This window comes from Microcaecilia unicolor, chromosome 4 (genome assembly GCF_901765095.1).
Source record: "Microcaecilia unicolor chromosome 4, aMicUni1.1, whole genome shotgun sequence".
In the NCBI taxonomy this organism is placed as follows: Eukaryota; Metazoa; Chordata; class Amphibia; order Gymnophiona; family Siphonopidae; genus Microcaecilia; species Microcaecilia unicolor.
In genome coordinates this window covers 181,229,630-181,256,406 of record NC_044034.1, presented here as the reverse complement: position 1 = coordinate 181,256,406, position 26,777 = coordinate 181,229,630, and the positions used below count along the sequence as shown (strand labels likewise).

Genomic DNA, 26,777 nt, shown 5'->3' with positions numbered 1-26,777 from the left:
ACATGCTTACTGCAGCTTAAAAAGCCTTACTGTGGGACATCCCATAGTAATTTTGGCATCAGCACATGCTATTCATGCGCTAAAAAATAGATTTTATTTTTTAGCACTGGAGGCAGAGAGTAGGTGAGTCCTGGTTAGTGCAGTTACATTGCCAAGTGCTGATGAGTCCATGGTTAGGCACAAGAGTTCTTACTGCCTGTAAAATAGGTGGCGGTAGGGGCTCACATCCTAATGGCCATATGCTAATGAGAAAATTAGCTTGTGGCCATTAATAGAAAAAAATCAGAAATTTGGCTATTTTACCCATGGTAAAAATGGCCTTAGTTCACGAGAATGGCCCATGTAAGGATGCATTAAGGCCAATATTTACTGCAGTTTGGTGAAAGAGCCCCTAAGTTTGAGAGTACAATTTACACCAAAGGAAATGAAATGCACATCTGATTCACTAAGATACAGCCCATTAAGGATAGGGGTATGGTAACACAAGGGAAAAGGGTGAGTGGTGGGGGAAAGAATGCTACACAATCACACAGAGAGGGTCAAAGCACTCAACACAAAGACAAAATCAGAAAGCAGCAGCAAAGGCCCACAAGATTGGGATAAACAGCAGTCCTTTATTTGCTAATCCTTTGTTCATAGATCGGACACCACCATTATCAAGACTGGCTTAAAAAATGTACAGTGATTTCCTGCTGGTGCAGCCTGTGTCCATAGTCCAGCCATGCAGATATGAAGCCTGCATATTCCTAAGTGTGTTGATAAACTGTATTAATAGGCTGTCTCTTAGTGAATCAGATATGTATTTTATTTCCTTTAGTGTAAATTCTACTCTCAAACTTAGGGGCCCTTTAATCAAACTGCAGTAAAAATTGGCCTTAATGCATCCTTACATGGGTCATTCCCACACACTATGACCATTTTTACCATGGGTAAAATAGCCAAATTTCAGATTTTTTTTTCCTATTAATGGCCACACTCTTATTTTCCCATTAGCACAAGGCCATTAGTGTGTGAGCCCCTACTAGACCCCCGATGAGTCTATGAACAAACTAGCAAATAAAGGACTGCTGTTTATCCCAATCATGTGGGCCCTTGCTGCTGGTTTCTGATTTTGTTTTTGGGAAAAGCATGCTAAGCATCTTTGTGGAATTATTTTCAATTCTTCTGTTTTTGCATATCAGGCAAGTATTGCCTCCATGTATATCTGACCAGGAGAGAAGATGGGATAGGCAGTTTGAAAGGGGCAATTTCCTCATTGCTGTTTCACTATCAGTTTTTATGCTTCAGAAGCTGGAACTGTTTCTCCCATAGAAATTCATTGGGCCATTATATTTTGATGAGTTTATTTCTCTGAAACCCAAAGTCAGATCAGGCCCATTTTCAAAACCTGATGTGTCTGGTCACCGTCCCCCATCCCCCTTACACTAAATAAAATCCTGTTCCATTGAATTTTCAGAAAACTATTTTGCCTCTGGACATAGACATTCTTGACCCCTTATGCATAATTTTTTTCCCAACATTGGTTGCATTGGAAAGAATAAAAAGTGACTAGCCTCCCACCCCTACACACTTAAAATTAACACAGCTTATAATAACGCTTCTTGGCACTTAATATTCCACTTTGTGCCAGAAAGATGCAGTGGGCTACATTCAAACTTTCAATAGCAGGAAACATTCATAATTTGTTTAATTCACACCAGTAATAAAATTGCATTACATTTTCATAAAATAAATGTTCCAGTTTTATATACAGAAAACAGACTGTACAGAGCCCTCCCCTTCCCCCTCCCCCCCAAAAACCTCACAAACATACAGGCGAATGCAGTGCTCAGTTAAGCAGGCACAGCTGCACATCTAAACTCGGATCTGCTTTGTGTCAGAGGGGAAAGTACTACAATGTATTATAGCCCTCTCTGGACCAGGAATTAAAAAAATATTGCAGGCAAGCCAACAGACGCTCCTCACTGTTCCTGTGGCAGAACATCCATCCCCCTGTGGTTTGGGAAAGCAGGGAATTGTGTTATTGAACCTGGGGCTCAAAGCTCCCATTCAGCTGTCCCTCCTCATAATCCATCTGACACAAGATCATGTTGTTCTTCAGGAAAAACTTGTCTCCCACGCAAAATCTGTAAGGGGAAAGGGTGAGGGAAGCAAGAAAAGTTATGCTATTTAATGAATGGCAAGGAAACTTGAAATCACATTTGTAGAAAAAAAAACTTGAAAAAAAAATTAATTTCTGGTGGCAAGATTTATCATAAATTGAGGACTTCAGAAAACTTCTGCAGGTAGACTGATGGTAACTTTAGTATAGAATTGAAATGGTACTATTTGCCAAAAAAAGGGGAGGGAGATATTTAAAATGCCCCCCTCCTTATGGTCCATGTAAATTTTGAATCAGTCACAACAAGGGTGACAAAAGAAAGGGCAGCAGACGATGTCCAAACTAAAGCCTTTAAAACATCCAGGACGACACGAGTCATGTTTCGGCTCACAAAGGCCTTCTTCAGGAGTCTACAAACGCATATATACAGATTAAAATCAATATAAATATAAGTAAAATATATATAAAAGATGGTTTTACATTTGACACAGCATAAATACATAAATGAACAAATAAACATAAGTGTGGATGTTATAATAAAGGCGCTAATTTGGACATCGTCTGCTGCCCTTTCTTGTGTCACCCTTGTTGTGACTGATTCGTCTGTGTGTTTACAAGGTTTACTGTTCTTCTGTTTTCCTGCCATATAAATTTTGACCAGACCACTCTGATACTAGGATGGGGGTGGGGAAAGAAGGTTGCTAGTGGGATATTTATACCATTTTCACAGTCTAGTAGAAGGGACGAAAAGGAGTTGAGCTTTTTATAACTAATGCAAATTAAAATATACTCTAGAGGGAAGGATAAGGGATCCTGGCTTAGTGGTGGAGGAAGACGCTGTATACTCATGTCTAATTTTGACCGGCTGGATTTAGACAAATATTCAGTTGAAAGTTCTTCAAAAGAAGTTTAGTTGTTATCTTGCCCGCTTGGCAAGTTTTTCCGATATTGATCTTCCAGTGCAGAGACCTTTCATGTGCTTATCTCTTTCCTCCTCCAGGATCTCTTGGACTAACCGGATGAGAACTGATGGGGTAGGCTATCTTTTTCTCTGCAAAGTCTAAACATACAATGTAATGGAACAGTCTGAAGGCACCTCAGACACCTCCACTAAGTCAGCTTCTTCTGTTTTTTTTCTTTGAATGTGAAGCCCATAAGGGGGTCTTTTCTAACTACCTCCTTTATCTACAACTGGTTGCACAGTGAGCAAGCAGGCTGAAGTCTTGCCTTGCTTCAAGCTGCCACTTTTTCCAGTCACTAGGACTGGTCCTGAAAGTGCTCATCCAGCCAGTGGATCAGTCCAGAACATATATGTCCTCAGTTCCTTATGCAGCCCAGTGGAGATGCACAGACTCCCTATGGTGTGTTCATTTGTGGAATCTCTCAGAAAGTGTCAATTTAGGCTAGAGGTGTGGTTCAAAGAAATGTAACCAAAATGGTGTGGTGTTTGCACCAAAATTCATAGTGATGCAACAGAAAAACCTAAATATGTATAGCAGAGGAGATATGGGAGACATGATAGACACATTTAACCCTTCTGTGCTCATATTTCCGTGCCCATAAATGCTTATTTCAGTTCCCATATGGCAACAAGGGTCACAAAAGGATAAATATCTAAAAGGTATGTATGGTGCATAATAGGCAATCCTTTTCTCCCCTGGACTCTCACATCCTGACCCCTAATTCTACAGCTTCCCTTCCAGTGAAAGGTTCACTAATAGCATCAAGAAATAATTTTTCCTGGAAAAGTGTCAGATGCCTGGATGGCCTTACAGACTCTAAGGAGACAAATAGTAAATGAATTTAAAAAAGAGAAAAATAAAACCCCCAAAGGAGCACAAACCAGGCACTGTGAATTCACCTGGATCACTACCACAGCTCCACCCCATGTCAAGGCCTCTGGAGTCACTGTTAAGAAATAACCCATGCAAATTTGGTCTACTAAGCTTTTTCCCAAAGGAAAGACTTTGTTATTTGGCAATGGGAGTTTGTATATACTGGGGGGTAGGGGAGGGACATTTTGTCTAAAACTGTCCATGAAAAGTGGAACCAATCCCTAAATGGTGTTAAGAAGATCTACCTAGGCGACTAGATTCCAGGGGAAGGATCAAGTTGTCTTCACAGACAAAACTATAGACAAAAAAAAATTGGAACACGTGAACTTTGTCTCCTCATCTTGGGATTTTTGTCTAGCTTCCAGAATTATTCCTGCTCCAGATGCTAGACAGTTCTTGACTGAAAGCCTGAATAAAGACTAACACCTTTGACCTACAAGTCTCAAAGCTTTTTCTGCTTCTCACATCCAAGAAATCTTTCCTTTGGTCCACAAGATACATCACCACATTTCCACACTCCCAGGGCTCCTTGATCCAAAAGGGAAATTCTGAATAGTTACTTTCCCAACTTTTCCCAGTCACATCTCTCACAGAATCTCTGAGCCTCTGGATGTAAGAGGATTAACCCCACGAGTCTTCATTTAAATTTCCCAACCCTGCATGAGACTGCTAGGATCCTGATTCCAAGTGCAGACCCTTCAGAAGCAGAATTTCAGACAAAGAATCACCCTTTCCAATTGCACCTCTCTGCCACAGATGAAAAATCATTGCTCTTTCTTTGACCCCCCTCAGCTGATTTGGTCCACCCCACGGAAGATCCAAGACTCCAGCATGCTGCTATCTCAACCTCTCTCCGGGTAGCAGGAAAAGAGGAAAAAAAAATTTTCCCTCTCATCCTAGGGGTTTTTTTCTAACTCTTTGCCAGGAATTTTATTATTGGGAGATCAACTTGCAGTGGGTCTATTTAGTATTAAATACAAAGTTGAAAATATTTCAGAAAAAAAGGTTGTCCTAACTTTATGCAGTGAAATGACTGCTGAGGCCTGGATATTCAATGCCGGGAGCCACATATGCCCCACAATTGAATATCAGGGGTCCGTCTAGCCTATGGCTGTGAGGGGCTCAGATGCTGTTTACCATTGCAGGCTGAATATCAGGTAGAATTAATCTTAACTGGGCCATACTGGTCTATCATTTACTAAGGTACTGTGAGAGAGAGGGGGTGTAACCGAAGTGTGGGGATTTTGTACACAAGACAACATTTTACAAGTGGTCCTGTTCTGTGACTGGCAGCTGGGATATATTCTTGCTGTGTGGACAAAATAGCTGGGTAGAGTAAATAGCCCAATTACCCTTACAGTAAAACAGTAGATATCAGGAGAAAGACCATAGTGACAAAAACTAGGAAACTTAGGTACTTATCTCCAATAAGGTATGTGAAATGTGTACATTTATGCCACATACTCCCAAGTATGTTTCCCTTCCACAAGGAACAGTTGTGTCTTTTACTGTTCCTTATACTGCTCCTAGTTACAAGTCTGATGATGTAAGCTACCCCAGTTGGCCCATTGAGAATCCACTCTGGTTTAAGTGGTTCCTTAAAGCTATATTAACCTCAGAGTTCCCATTCTACCTTGCCTTTTGATAGGCCTGACTTGAGAGCTTCTGAATGCTTAACAAAACTACTTCTGCTGCCTGTTTTCTGCATACAAACCTGGTCTGCTTACCCTGATCTTAACCTGCTTCCGGATTTATTTTCTGCCTGCTATGTGCTCAACCAAAATGGAATATTTGCAGAATTTGCTTCTCAATTGTTGACAAATGCACAGCTGGCAATCTGAAACCAACACCCTTAAAGAAAAAGTTTTTTCGATGGACCAGGAGATTCAAGCTGTTAAAAGGTATACAATCTTCTCTGTTGGTGAACAAAATGGCTGTATACCATAGATTGGAACTTGTGGAGAACAAAGCTAGAGCACTAAACTTGTATATATTGAATTTTTTTGAGTTTTTTTCTATGGCTCCTAGGAACATCTTTCATAAGTATTTAAAGGATGTTTTGTAATTTCTGGTTGAGACTATGCCTCCATTGAATAATATTTACTACATTTTGCCTCTTGGAAAATAACAAAGGAGAACTTTACAAATGAAGCAATCTCGCTTGATGTTTCAGACTCGTTAGAAACTTCTGGAGAATTTGTGACTGAAACAGCAACTTTGTTGGTATCATTTGTTTTCCAGGATAAAGATTCATTTAAGTGCTTGCATTTTCACTTTCAAAAATGTGGATTTTCTAAGCCATAAGGTCAGAATTGTTTCTGACGACGTCTGTTAAAAAAAAACAAAAACCAGGATCATAGGAAACAGTTTCTTGCATTGAAGCAGGAGACCCTAGCCCTGGGAGCAACATTTTTCCTTAGAATGCCTTGTAAATGCAAGATTCAGCTGTGTGAGGCTTCTTATATTTTCTATGAACCATCTCAACTGCAAAACATCTTACAGAATAAGAAATCTGGCATAGGGGTAAAACACCATACAGGTGTGAGATATAGAGACGTTAGTTATTATTTTTGGCCAAGTTCAGAGTTCTTTTATTTTTATTTCCTTAATAGTAATCTCTGTTATTTTTCTATTCTAGGATCCCCCCATATTGAGGTCTGTAATTTCTTGTATACCGATTGGCAATTACAATTTTACTATATTGTACTTGCTTAGTATTGGAAAATTTCTATTCAAGTTTGTTTCTTGATATATAATAATATTTAATAAACATTTAAAGATTAAACACACACACACACACACACACACACACACACACACACAAGAAACTGGATGCTGCAGGGCCCTTGGTGCTTTTGGTGGCATTTGACTGGGCTGCAATATTAACCGAGGGCCAACATTGATCAAGATGCTCTGCTCCCATGCCTGCCACCTATAGGGTCTACTACCAGTCCTCCCTCCACAGCTGATTCTCATATGATTGGCCATATGGCACAGGCAATTGCAGACCTGTAGAAAAACAGTGGTTTTTATCTTTGGTTCGACAGCAACCTTTGGAATCCAGTACTGCGTCAATACATGTGGATTCAAATCGAATCATGATGCAGGGTACCAAGGTGCATTTTCCTGACTGCTCTTCGGGGGACCAGAATAACTTCTGTGCCTTTGTGAATATTGTAAATTATTATCTTGTGAGACTGAACTCCTATCCTATAGGCCTGCATGTCAGAGGGTTTTGTCCCTCTGAAAACTAAGTTGAGTGGAGACTTCTTGGTCCCCTTGTTCAAGTAAATCAAGAGCTCAGGCCTGCATGTCAGACAATGGCTGTTCTTTATGACAACTCCGATAGGAGGGCCTCAACTGAGGCCACCTTATGTGCCCTTTGCCAGGGGAAGCACTCTGTTCAACAGTAGGCTGTAGATTTTAGGCATTAGCACCCTTATTCAAAGTGGAATTCATGGGTTCAGATGCATGAATTTAAGCAAAGGCTGACAGCAAGAGATTATCCTAAATTAGTCAAACTCCCAACTGCTTTAGATGGCCTGATCTAGCTGACCATTCAAAATAAGCCATAGACAGTAGGAATGGAAGGCTGAACTAACCATGCACTGTGAACCCACCTGGATCACTTCCACAGCTCCACCTCATGTCAAGGCCTCTTCAGTCACTGTTAAGAACCCATGCAAATTGGGTCTATTGAGCTATCCTCAAAGGAAAGATTTTGTTATTTGGCAGTGGAGCTCATACTGAAGGGAGGGACATTTTGTCCAAAACTGTCAATGGAAAGTGGAACCAATCTCTAAATGGTTTTAGAAAGGTCTACCTAGGTGGCAAGACTCAAGCATCCTTTACCAATATACGTAGGGAATCTCAGGTAGCCATTACTCTGATTAAGTGTCTGCCATCTGCATATGCAGAATTCATAGCTGTTTTATGCAAGAACGAAGCTGAGAAACAGCTAGTGGACAGACACCACAATGAAGGTCCCAAACACAAAAGTAAGGGACAATCAGCTCAAAATGCCTTCTACCAAGTTTGGCCTCAAATACATTGGCCCTACATAGTGCAGTAAACATTGGGACTTCCTTCTATATTCCTTATGGTACTTTGTTCCCTCCATGTATACAATGTATTCCATGTACCCTGGTCAAACCAGTAGAAAAGTCAGTGAGAGGGTCGTCCCTCCAGGATCTGTTATGATTGCTGGGAGACCCGAGTATGAAATTCAAAGTATTGTAGATTTGATACTTGGGGGACAAACTTCAATATCTAGTTCATTGGAAAGGGTGTGGGTCTAAAAAGTTCTGGTTAGATGCCTCCAATATTCATGTCATTAGACTACTCTGGCAAGTGCATGGTTAATATATTTTCAAGTTGTCTTAGGGGTTTTACTCCCTAGGAGGCTCATCTTGCATAAGGAGTGAGCTGTGTCCTCTTCCTGTCCTTTATATCAGTATTTCCCAAATCAGTCCTGGAATTCCCCTTGCCAGTCAAGTTTTCAGAATATTCATAATGAATATACACACATTTGATTTACATACACTGCCTCCATTATTTGTAAATCTTTTTCATGCATATTAATTGTGGAAATCCTAAGCACCTGTCTGGCAAGGGGGTGCCTACTGCCATGAATATTGGAGGCATCAATTTGGAAAACACTGCTTTATACTACACCTAGTCACAGCCTGATGTGGATTACTCTGGTTGGCCCTCTGAGAATGTACCCTGGCTTGACTGACTCTTAGGAACGTATCTGTCATGATTGACACCCTACACCTATATTAACTGTGTTCCCATTCTACCTTGCCTTTAGATAGGTCTCACATAAATAGTTCCCGAGAGCTATACTTTGACTGATCTTTGGAATCTGACCCGTGCCTTAAGCTATTCTTCAATAAACTATTTTGTGAATTCATCAAGATGATGAGAGTTTTAGTGCTGAAGACTCATCCATTGACCTTAGTGTTCCACTGTTCTATACACTTTGTAAGGTTCTTTTTGTTCCTCCACTTTGGTGGTTTTTCCCCTTCCCTTCCCTTCTGCATACGAACCTGCTCTGCCTGTCCTGACTTTAGCTGAGTTCTGGATTTCTCTTGCCTGGATGTATTAGTAATGTTTGTTCTGCAGTCTGCCTCGTTGGCCAAACCATGGTGTTCTTGCCCTGAACATCTGCCTTCTTTCACTGCTATAGGGAACACCTCAGACTATATCTAGTTATGCTACCTAGTGCTATAAATAGTCACTGTGAATGTGCAGGAGTATAATACTATCTCTCTTAACCTCAACAGTCTTGGGATTAATATCCCTGTCTGTGTATACACACGAAAGTAAAATTTGCCCGATTTGTCAGTTATAGCTAATCTTGATTTGTAATTCTGTAAAATTTATTTATTTTTTTACTTATTTGTTACATTTGTATCCCACATTTTCCCACCTAATTGCAGGCTCAATATGGCTTACATAGTACCGTATAGGCGATCGCCAATTCCAGTATGAACAAATACAAAGTGTTGTAGTGGTAGAATAAAGTTCATGTGTAACAGACACATTAGGGAATCATAGAGGGGAAGAGTTAATTTATGACCAATACGAGCTTTGGTTTCTTTGTGTTGCAGTGTTCGGGCATTTAAGTTGGGTCGGTAGGGTATGCCTAGGTCTATGAGGTCTGTCATGTATCCCGGGGCTTCGCCGCAGATAATTTTATGAACCATGGTGCAGATTTTGAATGCGATTTGTTCTTTGATTGGGAGCCAGTGCAGTTTTTCTCAGAGGGGTTCGAATCGCGTTTTTCCAAATATAAGCCTAGCTGCTGTGTTTTGAGCAGTTTGAAGTTTCTTTATGATTTGATCTTTGCATCCCGCATAGATTCCATTGTAGTAGTCTACATGGCTTAGTACCATGGATTGTATCAGGTTGCGAAATGTTTCCCTCGGGAGGAAAGGTTTCACGCGTTTGAGTTTCCACATTGAGTAGAACATTTTCTTTGTTGTAGATTTCACTTGGCTCCCTAGCGTGAGGTTTCGGTCGATTGTAACTCCGAGAATTTTCAGGCTGTCTGAGATAGGGAGGGTGTAATCTGGGATTTAAGTTGATGGGTTTGTTCGTGTTGTATTGGGATGAGAGGATGAGACAGTGTGTTTTTTCTGTGTTGAGTTTTAGTTGAAATGCATTCGCCCATGAGTTAATGATGTTCAAGCTCAACATTTTCAGCATAAAACAGTCTGTTTCTTTTTTACATGAATGTGAACTGAGTCTTGTGATAAGGGCTACTAAGAATGACTGAATTTTTCTCAAAATTTTGGGAATTTAGTTTTTCTTAAAATTTGACTGATTTAGGGCAATAATATTGTCCTGCACAGGTCTTAGTATTCCCACAGCAAAGATTTCATTTTAAGTAGTCATAACAAGATCCTTGTTATACTACAAATGAAACCATACTGATATTTAGTACTTCAATCTGGAAAAAAAAAAAACAGCCGACCTAACCACAAATGACAGAAGATGATCTGTCCAGAGACCATCTAACCACTAGAGGTCTCAAGAAACAGACTTAAGGCACCTAAATAGCAAAAGATAATAAATCTTGTCCTATTAACGCTAAACATTTTACCTTACTAGATTTAGAGAAGTGAGGCAATCTTATATTTACAGAAAATCATTGCACTAGAACTGCCCAGGTTCCAGTCAATGGAAAATTTATTCTTTTGAAAAGTTCTCTATAAGTATAGTTTAAGAAACTTAGGAACCCTTTTACTAAGCTGTGTTAAGCAGTTACTGCAGGTTTTACTGTGCTTTAGAGACCACGCTTACATGTTAAAAACAGCTGGTGAGTCAAAAATCCTATACTAGCTGCTTACCATGGTTAGTGTGACTGAAGCGGAGCAAAGATGTGGATGTTGGTGACAGGTAAAGTGTCCTGCAGTAGTGCATGCTAGCTCTTACAACTATAGCACAGCTGCACTTATTGTCTCCTCTGCAGCTGGACAATAAGTGCAGCTGTGCTACTGGCAGTCTGGTAGCATGGCCATGGCTCTTTCAAGCAAAGGCTCCTGACCCCCTCCCTCCAACACCCAATTCCTCACCACACTACTCCAAACCAATCCCTGAATGCACCCCACCCTCCCACGAGTTAATGTCTTTCTAGTAGATCCGAGTACGATGCAGGGGCAATATTTACAGTTGCCCACCCATCGCAGTAGATCAGAAGCCCTTGACGTTGGCTACTAGTTGTCACTGTTGGACCAGCACCTGTTAAACATGTTTTCAATAGGGTGTAGCAGTGTACATATCCTAATTGCTGTGGCTGGCCTTGGTAGGTAGAGGGAGGTGTTCAGAAAGGAAAAACAATACTGGAAAAAAGGGAGAGAATGCTGGCTTGACTATACTTCAGGATTTCCATTTCCTTCTTGCTATCTATGACCTCAATCTCCATCTGTCCTCATTTGTTGATTGTAGACTAAGCTCCATTGAGCAGATTTGTCTCATCAGGGTCTCTAAAGCACCATGTATATGCTGTAGCACTATATAGATATTTAATAGCAGTAAATTGCAAGTGAAGGACGGTGATTGCATAGCCTCAGCAGAGGCCAGTTTTAATTGAGCTGGAAGCAGAAGATGCTGCAGTGCCACTCCAAAATGCTATTAAAAACCGAATAACTACAGAATAGTAGCTAACATACTTCCACTCCTCTTGTGAATCAGTTCTGCACCAGTTACTTTGCATGAAAACTGCTTACAGGAAAAGAAGCTAGCTCAGCTGCTTTTCTGTTTCACTTATTTAGGTCTCAAACATGTACCATTCATGTTCCCCTCTTCTGGAACGAGCAAATCTAGGTTTGGGTTTGTGATTTGTAATGCCCCTCTTGTGGTCTCACCTCTGGTTGCAGAGCTGGCAGGCAAAGCAGTCCAAATGGTAAACATTGTCTCTGGCCCTCATCACCATCTCAAAGGCAGGGATCAGCTTACTGCAGGCGGCACAATTCCCAGTGGTACCAAAGAGCCTGCCAAAAAGCATATTCATTAGAAACAATTTTAATTAAATGCTGAAAGACTAATTAAATGTAATTAACAATATCAACTACTGTATTTCTGGAAAAGAAGCTGCCAAAGCTAGTTTCCTGACCCATGTGATGGAGGAGAGAAGGAATAAAATTAAAAAGAAAAAAAAAAGGAGGCGTATAGTGCAGCATTGATTAGTATCATGGATAAGAAAAAAGATGCACGATCTAAAGCAAATATGCATGAATTTTAGTTCATCTATAGTATATCCACTTGCTTTCTGATAATGGTAGTGTCACTGGAACAAAGTTGTGTCCCTACCCCAAAGGGCTCGCTTCTTAAATGTGGACTGAAAGGGGGGACTATGGCTTTTTTTTAGACAGGAATCTCAGAGTTCCTGCCTGTGGAATAGGAAGCATTCAAACTCAAGCCTGCTGCCCTTAAGTCCAGATATTATAGAGCTGCATATAAAGTTATGATGAATTGCATAACTGGATTCTTTGTCCTTATCAGCAGAGAAGCAGGGATTTTCCTGTCTGCCAGAGAAAATTTCATTGCCTAGGGTGGTTACCCTTTGCCAGTCTTACCAGAGCCAACAACTGGCTTTCTCAGCCTTTGGCTAATCAACCATCCCAATTGCTGGAAGAAAATCAAGAAGTGATTGGACAGATTGTTTGCTGGTCCAGAAGATTGATAAGTCAGTTGGAGCATGAAAATCTCTGTGGGAGCTGGTTGTAGAGACTAGATGCAGCAGGGAAAGACACAGAGAAAGAGTGGGGAAGGGGTGTTTTTTCTAGGAGAAAGTCATAGGAGTGAAACAGAAGTGGACAACTTTGGAAGTGTGGCAAGCTGATTGCTTCCAGATACTGACAAAGACAGGACAGTACAGTATAGGAGGAGGTTGCCTCAGCCATAGGTGCCAACATTTCAAAATGATTGGGGTGTCACACATAATAAAAATTACTCCTCCCTGGACACAAAGGAGCTTGCTCGATATTGGGGGTGCTTTTATGGCAATCAAAATCAAACTCCCCACTACTGAATAAGGTATGAGCAAAAATCCAAATAAAGCATGCTGTACAGGTGATATTCCAAAATATTGTGGTTAATTATTAAATACATTTTAAAAGAACTTTTTAGTGGAGGAAAAAAGCCTCAGACAATTCAGTCACAAAATGGTAGCTATTAGCTCTTTTGGTGACCTTTGATAGTAACTTCATAGGCAGAAAGTTGAGACCTCACTCATTCTTTCATTTTACAATTTTGGGTGCTTTTATGCCCCAGCTATCTTGCTACGAGTAGCAATCATTCAACTGAGATTAGTTCTACAAGAGATTGGCAGTACGATTTGGTGATAAGTGGTAAAAGCCTTTTGAAGTGCAAATGTTAATGTAAAGATAAGAAACCTTATCAAGTCCCAGGTATTATTTTACTAATAGACTGTTGCAGAAATTCTGGGTTGTTTAGACTCTGAATAGCAGAAAACATGGAACAGAGATAAGTTGGGACAGGACACAGCAGCTATCTATGGGTGTCTTGGAGTTTACCGCCAATACCGTGCGGTAAAAAGACGCCTACGTTTAAGTACACATATTCACATGGGAAATCAAAGTTCAAAAGAAATTTTTCAACCAAATTTAAGCAGAGACTATGTCAAAGGTTTCGGTTTGGCTTGAGTTTATGCAAGAGTCTTTAAGCCTCTCTTAAATAATAGCAAGCAAAGGAAATACTGTTATTCTAGTTGGATTTGGTTATTCAATTAGAGGGTGATTTTATAAAACCATTTTTGCATGTATATCACAGTGTACACAATATGCTTCTTATATAGTTATAGAGAATGACACGAGGATGGGGATCTGCAGTAAACTGCAGTAATCCGCGATAAAAGAAAAAATCTGGCCGTTTACAGTGAATGCAGGAGCAACACTTTTTACCACCCTGTGGGAACAGTAAAAAGTTTTGCTCCAGCGGTAAAAAAAAAAAGTTGCAATTAACATTGCTGGCAGCTCCGTGCCTGCCTTCCTCCCTCCCTCCCTCCCTCCCTCTCACAGTAGCTCTAACTTATATAGTCAGGCAGCGGTGTGCTGGAGCTAGCTCACATGAGCCATTTGTTAATTTTTAAAAACTTTTGGGATTCTGTTGTTAAACTAACAACCGGCTTCCAAACTTTGGGATCAGGTCCCTTCTCGGCATCATTGTCCTCCTCCTCCCCTGTGGCTTGTTCCAGTGGTGTACCTGCAGGGGACCTCGGGGGCCTAGGCCCCCCATTTCTCTCTCAGCCCCCTCCTCAACAATAGTGGCCAGCCAGGCAGTTTTTTGCTTCCTCAGGCTCCCTGTACTCCCTGCTCTCCATCTCCGCAGTCAGGCAGCTGAGATCTCCCTCCCTTCCTTCAGGTCCGGCCAACTTTCTCTCCTCCCTGTTTCCAGCAGTGAGCCATGGCATGGACAGCACTCAAGACAGCTGCTTTCGGCTACCCTGGTCCCGTTGCTGCTTCATTCCATCTTTTCAACTTCCAGTGAGTGGGACGAAGAAGCGAGATGGACCATGGCAACTAGAAGCAGCTATCTTCAGTGCTGCCCGCGCCATGGCTCACTGCTGGAAACAGGAGAGATAGTCGGCCAGACCTGAAGGAAGGGAGGGAGAGTTCAGATACCTGATTGCGGGAACAGGGAGCTTCAAAACAAAGCAACGAAACCTGTGAGCTACTTCTTCAACATTCTTGTTCTTTTTTGCGGGTACCATTTTTATTTGATCCCACTTATATTTTCAAACTTGACAGTTTGTGCAGCATATGAATGTACACACAGAGGAAGTATAATAAACAGAATAACTTTTCATAGGTAGAGTAGTAATTTGCTATAAATTGTAATTAGTGTGTCATTTGCAGGGACTGGTTATAGGGACCCACAGAGAAGGGGCACTGGAAGCGTGGGAAAGGGGTTGCTGGAATGGACCCACGAAAAGGGAGGGAGCTGCTGGACCCGAAGGAGGAGATGGAGAGAAGGGATAAAGGCACTGAACCATTGGGGGAAGGGTGAGCTGGGTGGAGGGAAGGGAGAGAGAGGCACTGCACTCATGGGGGAGGGTAGGGCTGGAGGGAAGGGAGAGAGTGCTGGACCTGCAGGGAAAGGAGGGGAAGGGGGACACAGAATGGTAATGCCATACATGGGAGGGACACGGAGGGAAGATGCTAGACATTGGGGAGAATAGGGACGCAGGAGGAGATGCTGGACTTGTGTGTGTGTGTGTGTGGGGGGGGGGGGGGGGGGCTTAGGAACACAGAGGAGTGATGCTGGACATAGGTGGATAGGGATATGCTTAGGGCTCTCTCTGGCCAGGGAGCAGATGTCCTACTTGCACCCCCCTAACACCATCTCTGGCATGTGTGATCTTTATATTTTGCACCGTATAGGAGGAAATGCATATCTTTCTATTTCTGTGTTGTGGCTTCTTGTGGTTTTTGGGTAATATATGTTTATAATTTTTTGATCAGCTATTATGTATTTGGCATTTGTGTTCTGTGTGAGTGTGTGTGTGAGACCGAGGTATTCTGTAAGCATAAATTTTCTATGTAGCATTCTGTAGTAATTTGGCTTTTTCAGTTTTCCTGATAGTGGAGGGGCTATTTGTAAGGGGAATCAGGGATTTTGTTGACCCTTGTTCTGTATTGTTTGTGATTTATAAAATGACAGTTATGCAGAACATTGCTTGTTTTTATACTTTAATAAAATGATTTAAATATAAAATCAGAACGAGGCTTGTGCAGATGGGATCCAACAAAGCTTGAGGGGACAGGGAGAGTTCGCGGAGACAAATTTTGTCCCTGCGTCATTCTCTATATAGTTACCTCACACACAAAAGTAATGTACATGCATTGACTAGAACATTCATAGTTTTATATGTCCCTGGGGTAGGCATGTTTGGGTGGGATTTGGTCAGTGTGTAGTTTATTTATTTAGATTTTGCTCACACCTTTTCAATAGTAGCTCAAGGTGAATTACGTTCAGGTATACTGAGGGGGGTCTCTTACTAAAGATTAGCTTGAGTTATCTGCAGTGGGGCCCATAAAAATAAAATGGGCCCTGCTGCAGATAACTTGTGCTAACCTTTAGTAAAAACCCCGTGAGCATTTCTCTATCCCTGGAGGGCTCACAATCTAATTTTGTACCCGAGGTAATGGAGGGTTAAATAACTTGCCCAAGATCACAAGGAGCAGCAGTGGGATTTGAACTAGTCACCTCTGGATGTCAAGACTGCTGTTCTAACCAATAGGTTACTCCTCCACTCCAGTGCAAATCACTAGTTGGAGTCTTGACACTTTATAAGCGGGCATAATTGTCCATGGATTCATTTTAGCCATACTTTCTACAGCTTTTCTGAGGCAATTTGATAAAATTACCCTCTTATCACATTCGAGATACAAGTGACTAATGGTACTGTTAGGTATATGTACATGTACCCTGATTTATTATATCCTTATTTCCTCTTTTATATTTAAAGTTTTAAAAACATGAGTAAAAATGTATTCTCTGCAGTTTATGCTTGATCATTGTGTTTGGTGAGACTTAAGAACATAAGAGTAGCCATACTGGGTCAGACCAATGGTCCATCTAGCTCAGTATCCCGTTTCCAAACAGTGACCAAGCCAGGTCACAAGTATCTGGCAGAAACCCAATTATTAACAACATTTAATGCTTCCAATCCTGGGGCAAGCAGCTGCCTCCCCATGTCTATCTCAATAGCAAACTATGGACTTTTCCTCCAGGAACTTGTCCAAACCTTTTTAAAACCCAGATAAGCTAACCACTGTTACCGCTTCCTCCAGCAAAGACTTCCAGAGCTTAACTCATCGTTGAGTGAAAAAATATTTCCTCCTATTTGTTTTAAAAGTATTTCAATGTAACCCTCTAGTCTTTATACTTTTGGAATGAGTAAAAAACCTCGACTTACTTCTACTTGTTTTACACCACTCAGGATTTTGTAGACCTCAGTCATATCTCCCCTCATCCATTTCTTTTTCAAGCTGAAGAGCCCTAACCTCTTTAATCTCGCCGCATATGAGAGGAGCTCATCCCCTTTATCATTTTGGTCGCTCTTCTTTGAACCTTTTCTAATTCCGCTATATCTTTTTTGATATACGGTTACCAGAACTGAATGCAGTACTCAAGGTGCAGTCGCAACTTGGAGCAATACAGAGGCATTATAGTATTTTCGGTCTTATTCACCATCCCTTTCCTAATAATTCCTATCATCATGTTTGCTTTTTTGGCTGTCGCCGTACACTGAGCAGAAGATCTCAGCGTATTATCTACAACGACATTTAGATCTTTTTCTTGAGTGCTGACCCCCAAGGTGGAATCTAGCATCAGGTAACTATGATTCAGATTATTCTTTCCAATGTGCATCACTTTGTATTTGTCCACATTAAATTTCATCTGCCATTTGGATGCCCAGTCTTCCAATTTCCTAAGGTCTTCCTGCAATATTTCACAGTCCGCATGTGTTTTAACAACCTTGAATAGTTTTGCATGCCAAAGGTAAATCATGCCAAACGAATCTCATTGAATTCTTTGACTGGGTGACCAGAGAATTGGATCGAGGACATGCGATAGATGTAATCTACTTAGATTTCAGCAAAGCCTTTGACATGGTTCCTCATAGGAGACTCTTCAATAAACTTGACAGGCTGAAGGTAAGACCCGAAGTGGTGAACTGGATTAGGACCTGGTTGATGGACAGACACCAGAGGGTGGCGGATAATGGAATTCACTCGGAGGAAGGAAAGGTGAGTAGTGAAGTGCCTCAAGGATTGGTGCTGGGGCTGATTCTGTTCAATATATTTATGAGTGACATTGCTGAAGTGTTAGAAGGTAAAAGTTTGCCTTTTTACTGATGATACCAAGATTTATAACAGAGTGGACACCCTGGAGGGAGTGCAAAACATGAAAAAGGGCCTGCAGAAGCTAGAAGAATGGTCTAATGATTGGCAATTAAAATTCAATGCAAAGAAGTGCAAAGTGATGAACTTAGGGAGTAGAAATCCACAAGAGACGTATGCGTTAGGCCGTGAGAGTTCGATATGCACAGGCAGGGAGAGGGATCTTGGGGTGATAAAGCATCTGAAGGCAGCGAAACAATGTCACAAGGCGGTGACAGTAGCCAAAAGGATGCTGGGCTGAATAGAGAGAGGCCCTACCAGCAGAAGAAAGGAGGTATTGATGCCCCTGTGCAAGTCATTGGTGAGGCCCCATCTGGAGCATTGTGTTCAGTTTTGGAGGCCATATCTTGATAAGGATGTAAAAAGACTTGAAGCGGTGCACAGAAAAGCTACAAAAATGGTATGGGCTTTGTGTTACAAGATGCACAAAGGAGAGACTATACCCTGGAGGAAAAGAGAAACGGGTGATATGATACAGACAGACAATCAAATATTTGAAAGGTATTAATCCACAAACAGACCCTTTCTGGAGACGGGAAGGTGGTAGAACTAGAGGATGTGAATTCAGGTTGAAGGGGGGTAGACTCAGGAAAAATGTAAGGAAGTATTTTTTTTTCACGGAAAGAGTAGTGGATACTAATGATCTCCCTTGGGGGGTGGTGGAGATGAAAACGATAACAGAATTACCGGTGGGTGAAGGGCTCAAGATATACTGTACAGTAAGCTAAGGAAATGAGTCCTTACTCTGAGGTTAATGATCTTGGGATCCCATCCCCATTATAGTGGTCTAAGGTTTCCTTTTTTTTTTTTGTAATTAGTAATTCGTCCATTTATCTTTGGAATTTACTCCCTTATCCTTGGAAAATTTTGTATCCAGAGTTTGTCTTGATTGAGTATTGAAAAATTGTATAAAGATAAAATAATAAAAAAAAAGAAAAAGAGAAAGGAATGAGTGTGATATTTGTCAAAAGTGAAAATGGAAAGGGAACCAGAGGCATGTGTGCTTCTCTGGCTGAAGGAATCCTACAGTGCTGATCCCATTTCCAGAACTTGGAAACCAGGCTCTACAACTAAACTGAAGTGAGCCTGTGCCACATGAAGGTATCACATCTGGTCTCCTTCAGGAGGTAGCCTTGGCAGGCAGAGGAGCCACCTGCTATAGTAGTATCTTCTCATATTCCTTTTGAATCTCTCTCTAACTTCTTATACAAAAGCCCTTGTCCCTGTAACTTCTTATAACGGAAAACACAACCTTCTGAAAGCTTGCTACACATTTGTATCATATCTTCTACTTCTGTTCTTTTTTCAAGAGGGAACACTTAGCTCTTTCAGTCTCTCTATATGGCTTATGGCAGTGTTCCCTAAGTCCAGTCCTGGAGTACCACTAGCCAGTCAGGTTTTCAGGATATTCACAATGAATATGCATGAACTTGATTTGTATACACTGCCTCCATTCATGCATATTCATTGTGGATATCCTGAAAACCTGATTGGCAAGGGGTACTGCAGGACCAGACTTAAGAAACACTGATTTATGGCACAGTTTGGTAGCCTCTCTTTAAATATGCCTCTACCTCATCTTATGGTGAATATCACTCTTGTGAAATGACCTTAAACTGCTTATAACAACTTAGTCTACTGAAGTTTAATTTGATATTGTTCTATACCTAAATTAGCAAATATTTGTGATTTTTGTATTCCACTTTATCAATAACACAAGAGTGAGTGGTCTGACATCCACCTACTGATCTATTCTACATTAATATATTGTGTGAGACAGCTGCTGAGTGAATTTGATATGTGTAGTAGCTCCAGCCTTGTCATTCTGGTGTAATAAGAAGCTGTAATTACTTTGATATTTATAGACATCCTGCATAAATTTCTGTTTGATTGAGGATTGTATATCTGATATTTTGTAGGCATGCAATTTTGGATTTACTCTATTTATTCTATAATGGCATCTTGGCACACATGTACAGACCATACAGTCTGCCCATCCTCTGTGTTGTCCCACTCTTTCTCCACTACCTCCACTGGGAGGCTACTCCAATCTAACACCCTATCTCTAAAGGAATATTTCTGTGTATCCCAAGGCTGTTCCATGTATTCACCACCTTATCTGCAGAGGAATATTTATGTCTATCCCATTTAACTCTAATTCTAGAGCCTCTTGTTAGCCTGTTTCCTTGCATTTGTATCTTGGAGGTATTTAAATCTCTTTTCTCTCCCCTTTTCTCATCTTTCCTCTGGGATATATACAAGTATATTTAAGTCTGTTCCTTTATGCTTCATGATGAAAAGCATTGTTCTGTTTAGCATCTGCCTCTCGAGATTCCATCCAGTTTGTACCATTTTGAAGATGCCTTTTCCACAACTGTATACAGTACTCCACATAATGAGATGAAGTCTTAGAGGCAATCACTTGCTTTTACTTGCTGGCTATTCTTTTCCTTATGCATCTTAGCACTCTTCTGGCTTTTGCCATCACCTTAAGATCATGCCCAGATTCCACTTGTTTTGTGCACATAACTCACCTTCTGTTATTTTTATTTATTTTTATTTTTTGTTACATTTGTACCCCGCACTTTCCCACTCATAGCAGGTTCAATGCAGCTTACATATTATATACAGGCACTTATTTGTACCTGGGGCAATGGAGGGTTAAGTGACTTGCCCAGAGCCACAAGCTGCCCATGCCTGCAGTAGGAATCGAACCCAGTTCTGTTACATAACATACATAGTAATATAGTAGATGACGGCAGAAAAAGACCTACATGGTCCATCCAGTCTGCCCAACAAGATAAACTCATATGTGTATACCTTACCTTGATTTGTACCTGCCTTTTTCAGGGCACGGACCGTACAAGTCTGCCCAGCAGTATTTCCCACCTCCCAACCACCAGTCCCGCTTCCCATCACCGGCTCTGGCACGGACCGTATAAGTCTGCCCTCCACTATCCTCGCCTCCCAACCACCAACCTTTCTTCCCCCACCTGCTCCGCCACCCAATTTTGGCTATTTCGGCTTTGGATTTTGCTACCCATATGCATGATCCTTCATTTTTAGCATTAAATTTTAACTGCGAGGCTCTAGACCATTCCTTAAGCTTGGAAAGATCCTTCCTTATATTTTCTGCTCTTTCTAGGGCATCTACTTTATTGCAGATTATGGCATTAATCATATACTCACTCTCCTGGGTAGCCATTGTAGCCCCATTTTGCCTGGCTAGTAAAATCTGAGAATACATTTGCATACTTTCCCATGTTCCCTAGGTTCTTTATAAATGAGAATGGTGTGAAGAAACCATGTGCTTTAAGCCTGTAAAATGCATTGGATATTTTCCTTCATTAATTATGTCTTGAAGTGTATTTCTCCTATTTGGCCAGCAGGTGCAGTTTCTCTGCTGTAAAGCTATTACAGAGCAAAGAATGTTCTTTCTTTAGTTTTAGCACACAAACAGGAAGCAAGAAGCAGTATATGTTTCACGTTTTCTTGTTTTGAACTCTGATTGACCCAGGAGGAGCTCATTTTTACTTGGAGACTGGAGAGTACTGACTTTTGCTCCATGAAGAAGAGAGAGACAGATCTTTGATAAGGCCATGTAAACAATTATATTTGATAACTTGGGAGCAGCTATAGGTCCTGATCTTCTCAGGTACTTTTTAGAAGGTAAACAAATATTTAGTTAGGTAACTGAAATATGGATCAATTATACCACTGTTATTGTTTGATGATTGCATATTTTTTGTTCATTGTTCAATTGTTAAGACCGTAAACAATTTTCAGTTTATTGCCTCGTTGTCTGAACTGATAAAGAATCCTGGTGGTTTGTGTGTTGGGTCTGTGAGAAGTTTCTGGGAACTGTGGGACCACTGGGAATGTGGCCTCCAGTAACCTAGAAATCACTGGGATAATTTGATAGCCGGAGACTCACCCAGAAGCAGTTGTGACCCAGTCGGTGCGAGGAGGGTGCTAATGTAGAGCATGAACAGCAGGTGCAGGTGGATCTGAGCTATGCTAGGAATAGACCTTCTATGTGGCAGCAGGGTAAGCTCATGCGGGTGGCTAGGCGTATCATAACAAATGTCTTTTGGGGCTCTAAGCTTCTGTGGTTGTCAGTAAAAGTTACAGTTCAGCAGGAAACATATCTAGATGGGTCTGTTCAAAAATACAATTTGAAGCAAGAAAGAAAAAGATGTACTGGTACATAGTAACATAGTAAATGATGGCAGATAAAGACCTGAACAGTCCATCCAGTCTGCCCAACAAGTTAAACTCATTTTATATGGTATGTGATACTTTATATGTATACCCGTTTGATTTGTCCTTGCCTTTCTCAGGGCACAGATCATAAAATTCTGTCCAGCACTGTTCTTGTACTAAAAGTTCTGAAGCTAACGTTGAAGCCCCTTAAAATTTACACTCCAGCCCATCCATATCTATTCAGTTACAATCAGGGCGTAGACCGTAGAAGTCTACCCAGCAGCAGTTTTGCTTCCCAATTACCGGCTTCACCACCCAATCTCTGCTAAGATTCTGTAGATCCATTCCTTTTAAACAGGATTCCTTTGTGTGCAGATGATCCCGATATACATCCGATGCAAAGCAAAAAGTATTACATATTTGAGAAATCTGGTTCTGAACTTGGTCAGACCCACAGCAGGCAAAATTTACACACACCAAAAACTATGAGTTTCTTTTTTCTTCTCCTCCCTCTAGCTTCTGTGATACTTCTGGGGATTGGAACTCTCCCTTGTCCCCAAGTCAGTACCTGCAAATCCTAGGTGCACACCACTGGTAAGATCTTCTTTAATCAGATACAGATGAGCTCCTACAAATGCCTTTGAAGCAACAACTCTTAGCAGTTGTTCCATCGACTCCAACTGGTTTTCTAGCTTTTTATTCAAATCCTGGTCATCTCCTACAGCCAATGGGACCAACTCCTCTTCACAGCCAATCAGATTCTGGTTCTTCTCTCAGCAACCCTCATTGGATCCCAATAATTCTTCCCCCACCCATCCTCAGAGCATGAGGGCTCTGAATTTTGTTCCCACTTTGCTTTCTAAAGAGCTCTCCCAAATGAGGGTGTGTATGCATCACTAACCTCTCATTGTACCTTACCATTCAGTCAGAAAAGAAATTTGATGCCTCTAGTAGGGGACCTCTACACCATTATAGACCATGGGCTCACTTGGGTCCAAGTCTAAGTCCCACAGACTGTCTACAAAATCTATTTTGAACTCCAATGTGCCCAAGATGTACTATTGATGTTCAAGATACTTCAGACAAGATAAATGTTCCAAAATATGCCTTTATTGAAGAAAGAGTCTCTCTAAAAGCAAACAGTTTGCATAGTAACAAAATTGTAAATGTTCAGAACAGGGGCTTGATTCTTTCTTCAGGTATTTTAGGACATGCTCCTTTCCTTCTTTTGGGTTTTAGATTTTCTCTAGATATTTGTTGGGTTCCCTTATTTAAGAACCAGAGTTTTTAGTAAACTTACTATGAATGCTCAAATCTTTCTGCACTTCACTCCCTTTTGCCCTCTACTTTCCTTCTCCTTCTGGCTAGTACCCAATCTCTCCACTGCTGTACCTCTCAAGAAACCATTACTTCACAGGTGCCAGAAGAACCAGCTCAGAACATTTTGATAAGATCTCTTCATCTACTATAGGAAATGAGTGAGACTGCCCCTCTCCAGCTCCACAGTCAGAGCAGGAGGCTAACTTCCCTTTTGCTACTCCCTTCCAGACCTAGAAGACAGGAGAGTAACTACCTTTCCAGGCTTGAAGCCTTCTCTGAGAGACTGAAGACAGATATTCTTTCACAATTGCTAACCAGAAGCTCCTGTAATCCAATCACTGGGTTGTACTAATATGGTCACTACCTGAGGAGAGCACCTTAACAAAATGGTTCAGTCCACTCTACACTTTGCTGTCCATTGAGAGGAGCAGACATTAGTATAGGGTCCAAAGGCCTCTATATGTTCACACTAGATTGACAGTGGGAGGATAAGGAATCATTGCAGCAAAGTCCCTGAAAGTCATGCACCAGGAAGAGCTCCTAATGGAATCCTGTACCATGGGGTCTAAATCTGGCCATCATATTTTACCCTTAACAAGGACCATAACCCCCTTCCCCCACAGGCCATGACAACTACAGCAGATCCAGCTACTGGGGTATAGAAGACCTTACCTAGGAACTGTGAGCTTTCTGCACAGAAGCATACAGCATTTGCCTCTGAGCCACTATGCTATCCCAAAGACTAGCATTTCATATACCTGGCATTTCGGGCTGAGTCAAGCAGATTTAAGATTCTGCAATCACTGCAAAAAGGATGGCAAACTAACTTGCATGACTTATAATCAGGCACTGTATAATTGCAATAAACCCTCTGGGAATGGTCTTATACTGTTGAAATAATTACTTTGGTGGAATTATCAGCTCAGGCATGTAATTCTGCAATAGTCATTAGCCAGCTGGTAAAAAGCCCATAGTATTAGGATGTCTTGTTTAACCATGTGTCATAGTTCATGACTCAGCCAGGTAGTTGAGTCAGGAGGTGCCACAGCAACATTTTAACATAATAGTGCCTTCTAGAATGGAGCAGAGCGGCCTAGTGGTTAGAGCAGGAGGTTGAGAACCAGGAAAGCCAGAGTTCAAATCCCACTGACACTATAGGGGGAAATTCAAGAAATGGCACCGAAATTAAGGTTCTGGGATGATGTGCTTCGAGAGTGAATTCTATAATTGCAGTTCCATGCAGAACAGATGTTATAGAATACTAGCTTAAGTCCTCATCTATGCACCTAACATTAGACACAGGCACACCTGGCATAGAATCATATGCCTAATTGCCTACCCTTTGAGATGGCATAAGTGCTTAAGAATATAAGCATTGCCATACTGGGACAGATCAAGGATCCATCAAGCCCAATATCCTGTTTCGAACAGTCACCAATCCAGGTCATAAGCACCTGGCAAGATCCCAGAACAGTAAAACAGATTTTATGCTACCCTAGACATAAACAGTGGATTTTCCCAAATCCATCTCAATTATGGCTTCTGGGCTTTTTTTTTTTTTTTTTAAGGAAATTGTCTAATCCTTTTTTAAAGCCTGCTAAGCTAACTGCTTCTATTAAATTCTCTGGCAATGAATTCAAGAGTTTAATTACATGTTGAGTGAAGAAATTATCTCTGGTTGATTTTAAATTTAGTAACTTCATTGGCCCCTGGTCCTAGTATTTTTGGAAAGAGTAAACAAGTGATTCACACCTACTACCCATTCCACTCCACTCAGTATTTTATTTACCTCTATCATATCTCCCCTCAACCATCTCTTCTCCATGCCATAGAGCCCTAAGCCACTTTAGCCCTTCCTCATAGGAAGTTGTCCCATCCCCTTTATCATTTTCGTCACCCTTCTTTGTACCATTCCTAATTTTGATATATCATTTTTTAGATGTGGTAACCAGAACTGCACATAGTATTTGAGGTGTGGCTGCAACATGGAATGATGCAAAGGCATTATAATATTCTCATTTTTGTTTTCCATTCCCTTCTTAATTTCTAACATGCTATTTGCTTTCTTAGCAGCCATTGCACATTCCCCTTCCATGTATATACCCCTTGCAATTGTGCATTCTGGGATTTCAGTGTGTAACCTATAGAATAGCAACTACGGGAAGTTACTACTACTAATCATTTTTATACCGCTACCAGATGTAGACATGCATAATTATTGGTGCCAATTAACTGCCAATTGTTGACTTAAGTAGTGCACACAATGGATCTTATTCTATAAAATGCACGTATAACTTTGCATCCCAAACATAAAAATGGGCATCCAACTTTATAGAATTTGGGAGTATATGACCTTAGGCAAGTCAACTTTCCATTGATTCAGATACTACATTTAAAACATTGGTCCCCAAACCTAGCCCTGGAGGCACACCAGCCAGTCAGGATTTCAGAATATCCACAATGAATATGCATGACAGAGATTTGCATGCAATTAAGGCAATGAATGCAAATCTCTCTCAGGATTACTCATTGTGGATATCCTGAAAACCTGACTGATTGGAGTGCCTCCAGGATCAGGTCTGGGAACCAGTGATCTAAAATGAACTTACTCTGAGCCTGGTTTTGGAAAAAAGCATAAAGTATAAAATTTCAATTCATACAGCAAGGTTTGTGTACAGAATGCAGTGATTTCCCACTCATTTTTGTTGCTTCATGTTTCATTTAAAAGGATTGAATAGACAGTTTCAAAATGGCCACAGAGAGAAATGCCAGATTTTTCCAAATTGTAGCCATGCCTCTACCACTGCATTTGGAATGCAACATTCCTATTGGTCACAGAGTAAAGATGATGAGAGGGTAAGGGCGAGGTCTAGGGATGTTACACATGCATTAAGAGAAATTATCAACACAAGATGTTAATTGGTTCTAGGAAAGTACACTTTTTTCCAGTTAGTCCAGCTATGGTGTTGCTAATAGTCAGGTTTTATGCAAAAGACAGATTTGCACACAGTCAAGGAAGCATGCATACACTTTTCTTCATTAGAGGTATCATGAAAACCCAACCTAAATTTGCCTTCAAAGGCGGTCAGTGAATTCCAGTGAACTCAAGTGTAGAGATGCCCTCTCAATCCCAGAGAACAACTTCCACAGGAGTCAAGAGAATATGTTTTGGGTTGTGCATCTAGAAAACTGTACTACATTATGAGCTTGTTGAAGGTATCCCTTTCTAGAATTTATCCACATAATTAACTAGAGATCGCAGAGGGGGAATGGGACTGAAATTTTTCATTTTAAAGCCCCTGCTTTGATAAAGATTAGGATGCAAAATTCTGTGGTTGCCTGGGAAGCACATTTAGTTGTGTCTCAATGGAATAGTTCTAT

At 41.0% G+C, this 26,777-nt stretch overlaps 1 protein-coding gene across 6 annotated transcripts in view; it reads right to left on the bottom strand.

The window, feature by feature from the left end:
• Window positions 1-1,754: 1,754 nt before the first annotated feature.
• The window catches only part of LMO1 (LIM domain only 1), a 241,986-nt gene continuing 216,963 nt past the window's right edge, over window positions 1,755-26,777 (bottom strand). For 4 of the 6 annotated variants that reach the window (XM_030199502.1, XM_030199500.1, XM_030199506.1 and 1 more), the window contains exons 3-4: window positions 11,811-11,936; window positions 1,755-2,126 (exon numbers count right to left, since the gene is read on the bottom strand). In XM_030199502.1, the coding sequence (XP_030055362.1) occupies window positions 2,021-2,126; window positions 11,811-11,936 (232 nt within the window). In that variant the 3' untranslated portion in view covers window positions 1,755-2,020. The remainder of the gene's footprint in view (window positions 2,127-11,810; window positions 11,937-26,777) is intronic. The other 2 variants (XM_030199504.1, XM_030199503.1) reach the window with 1 other exon arrangement.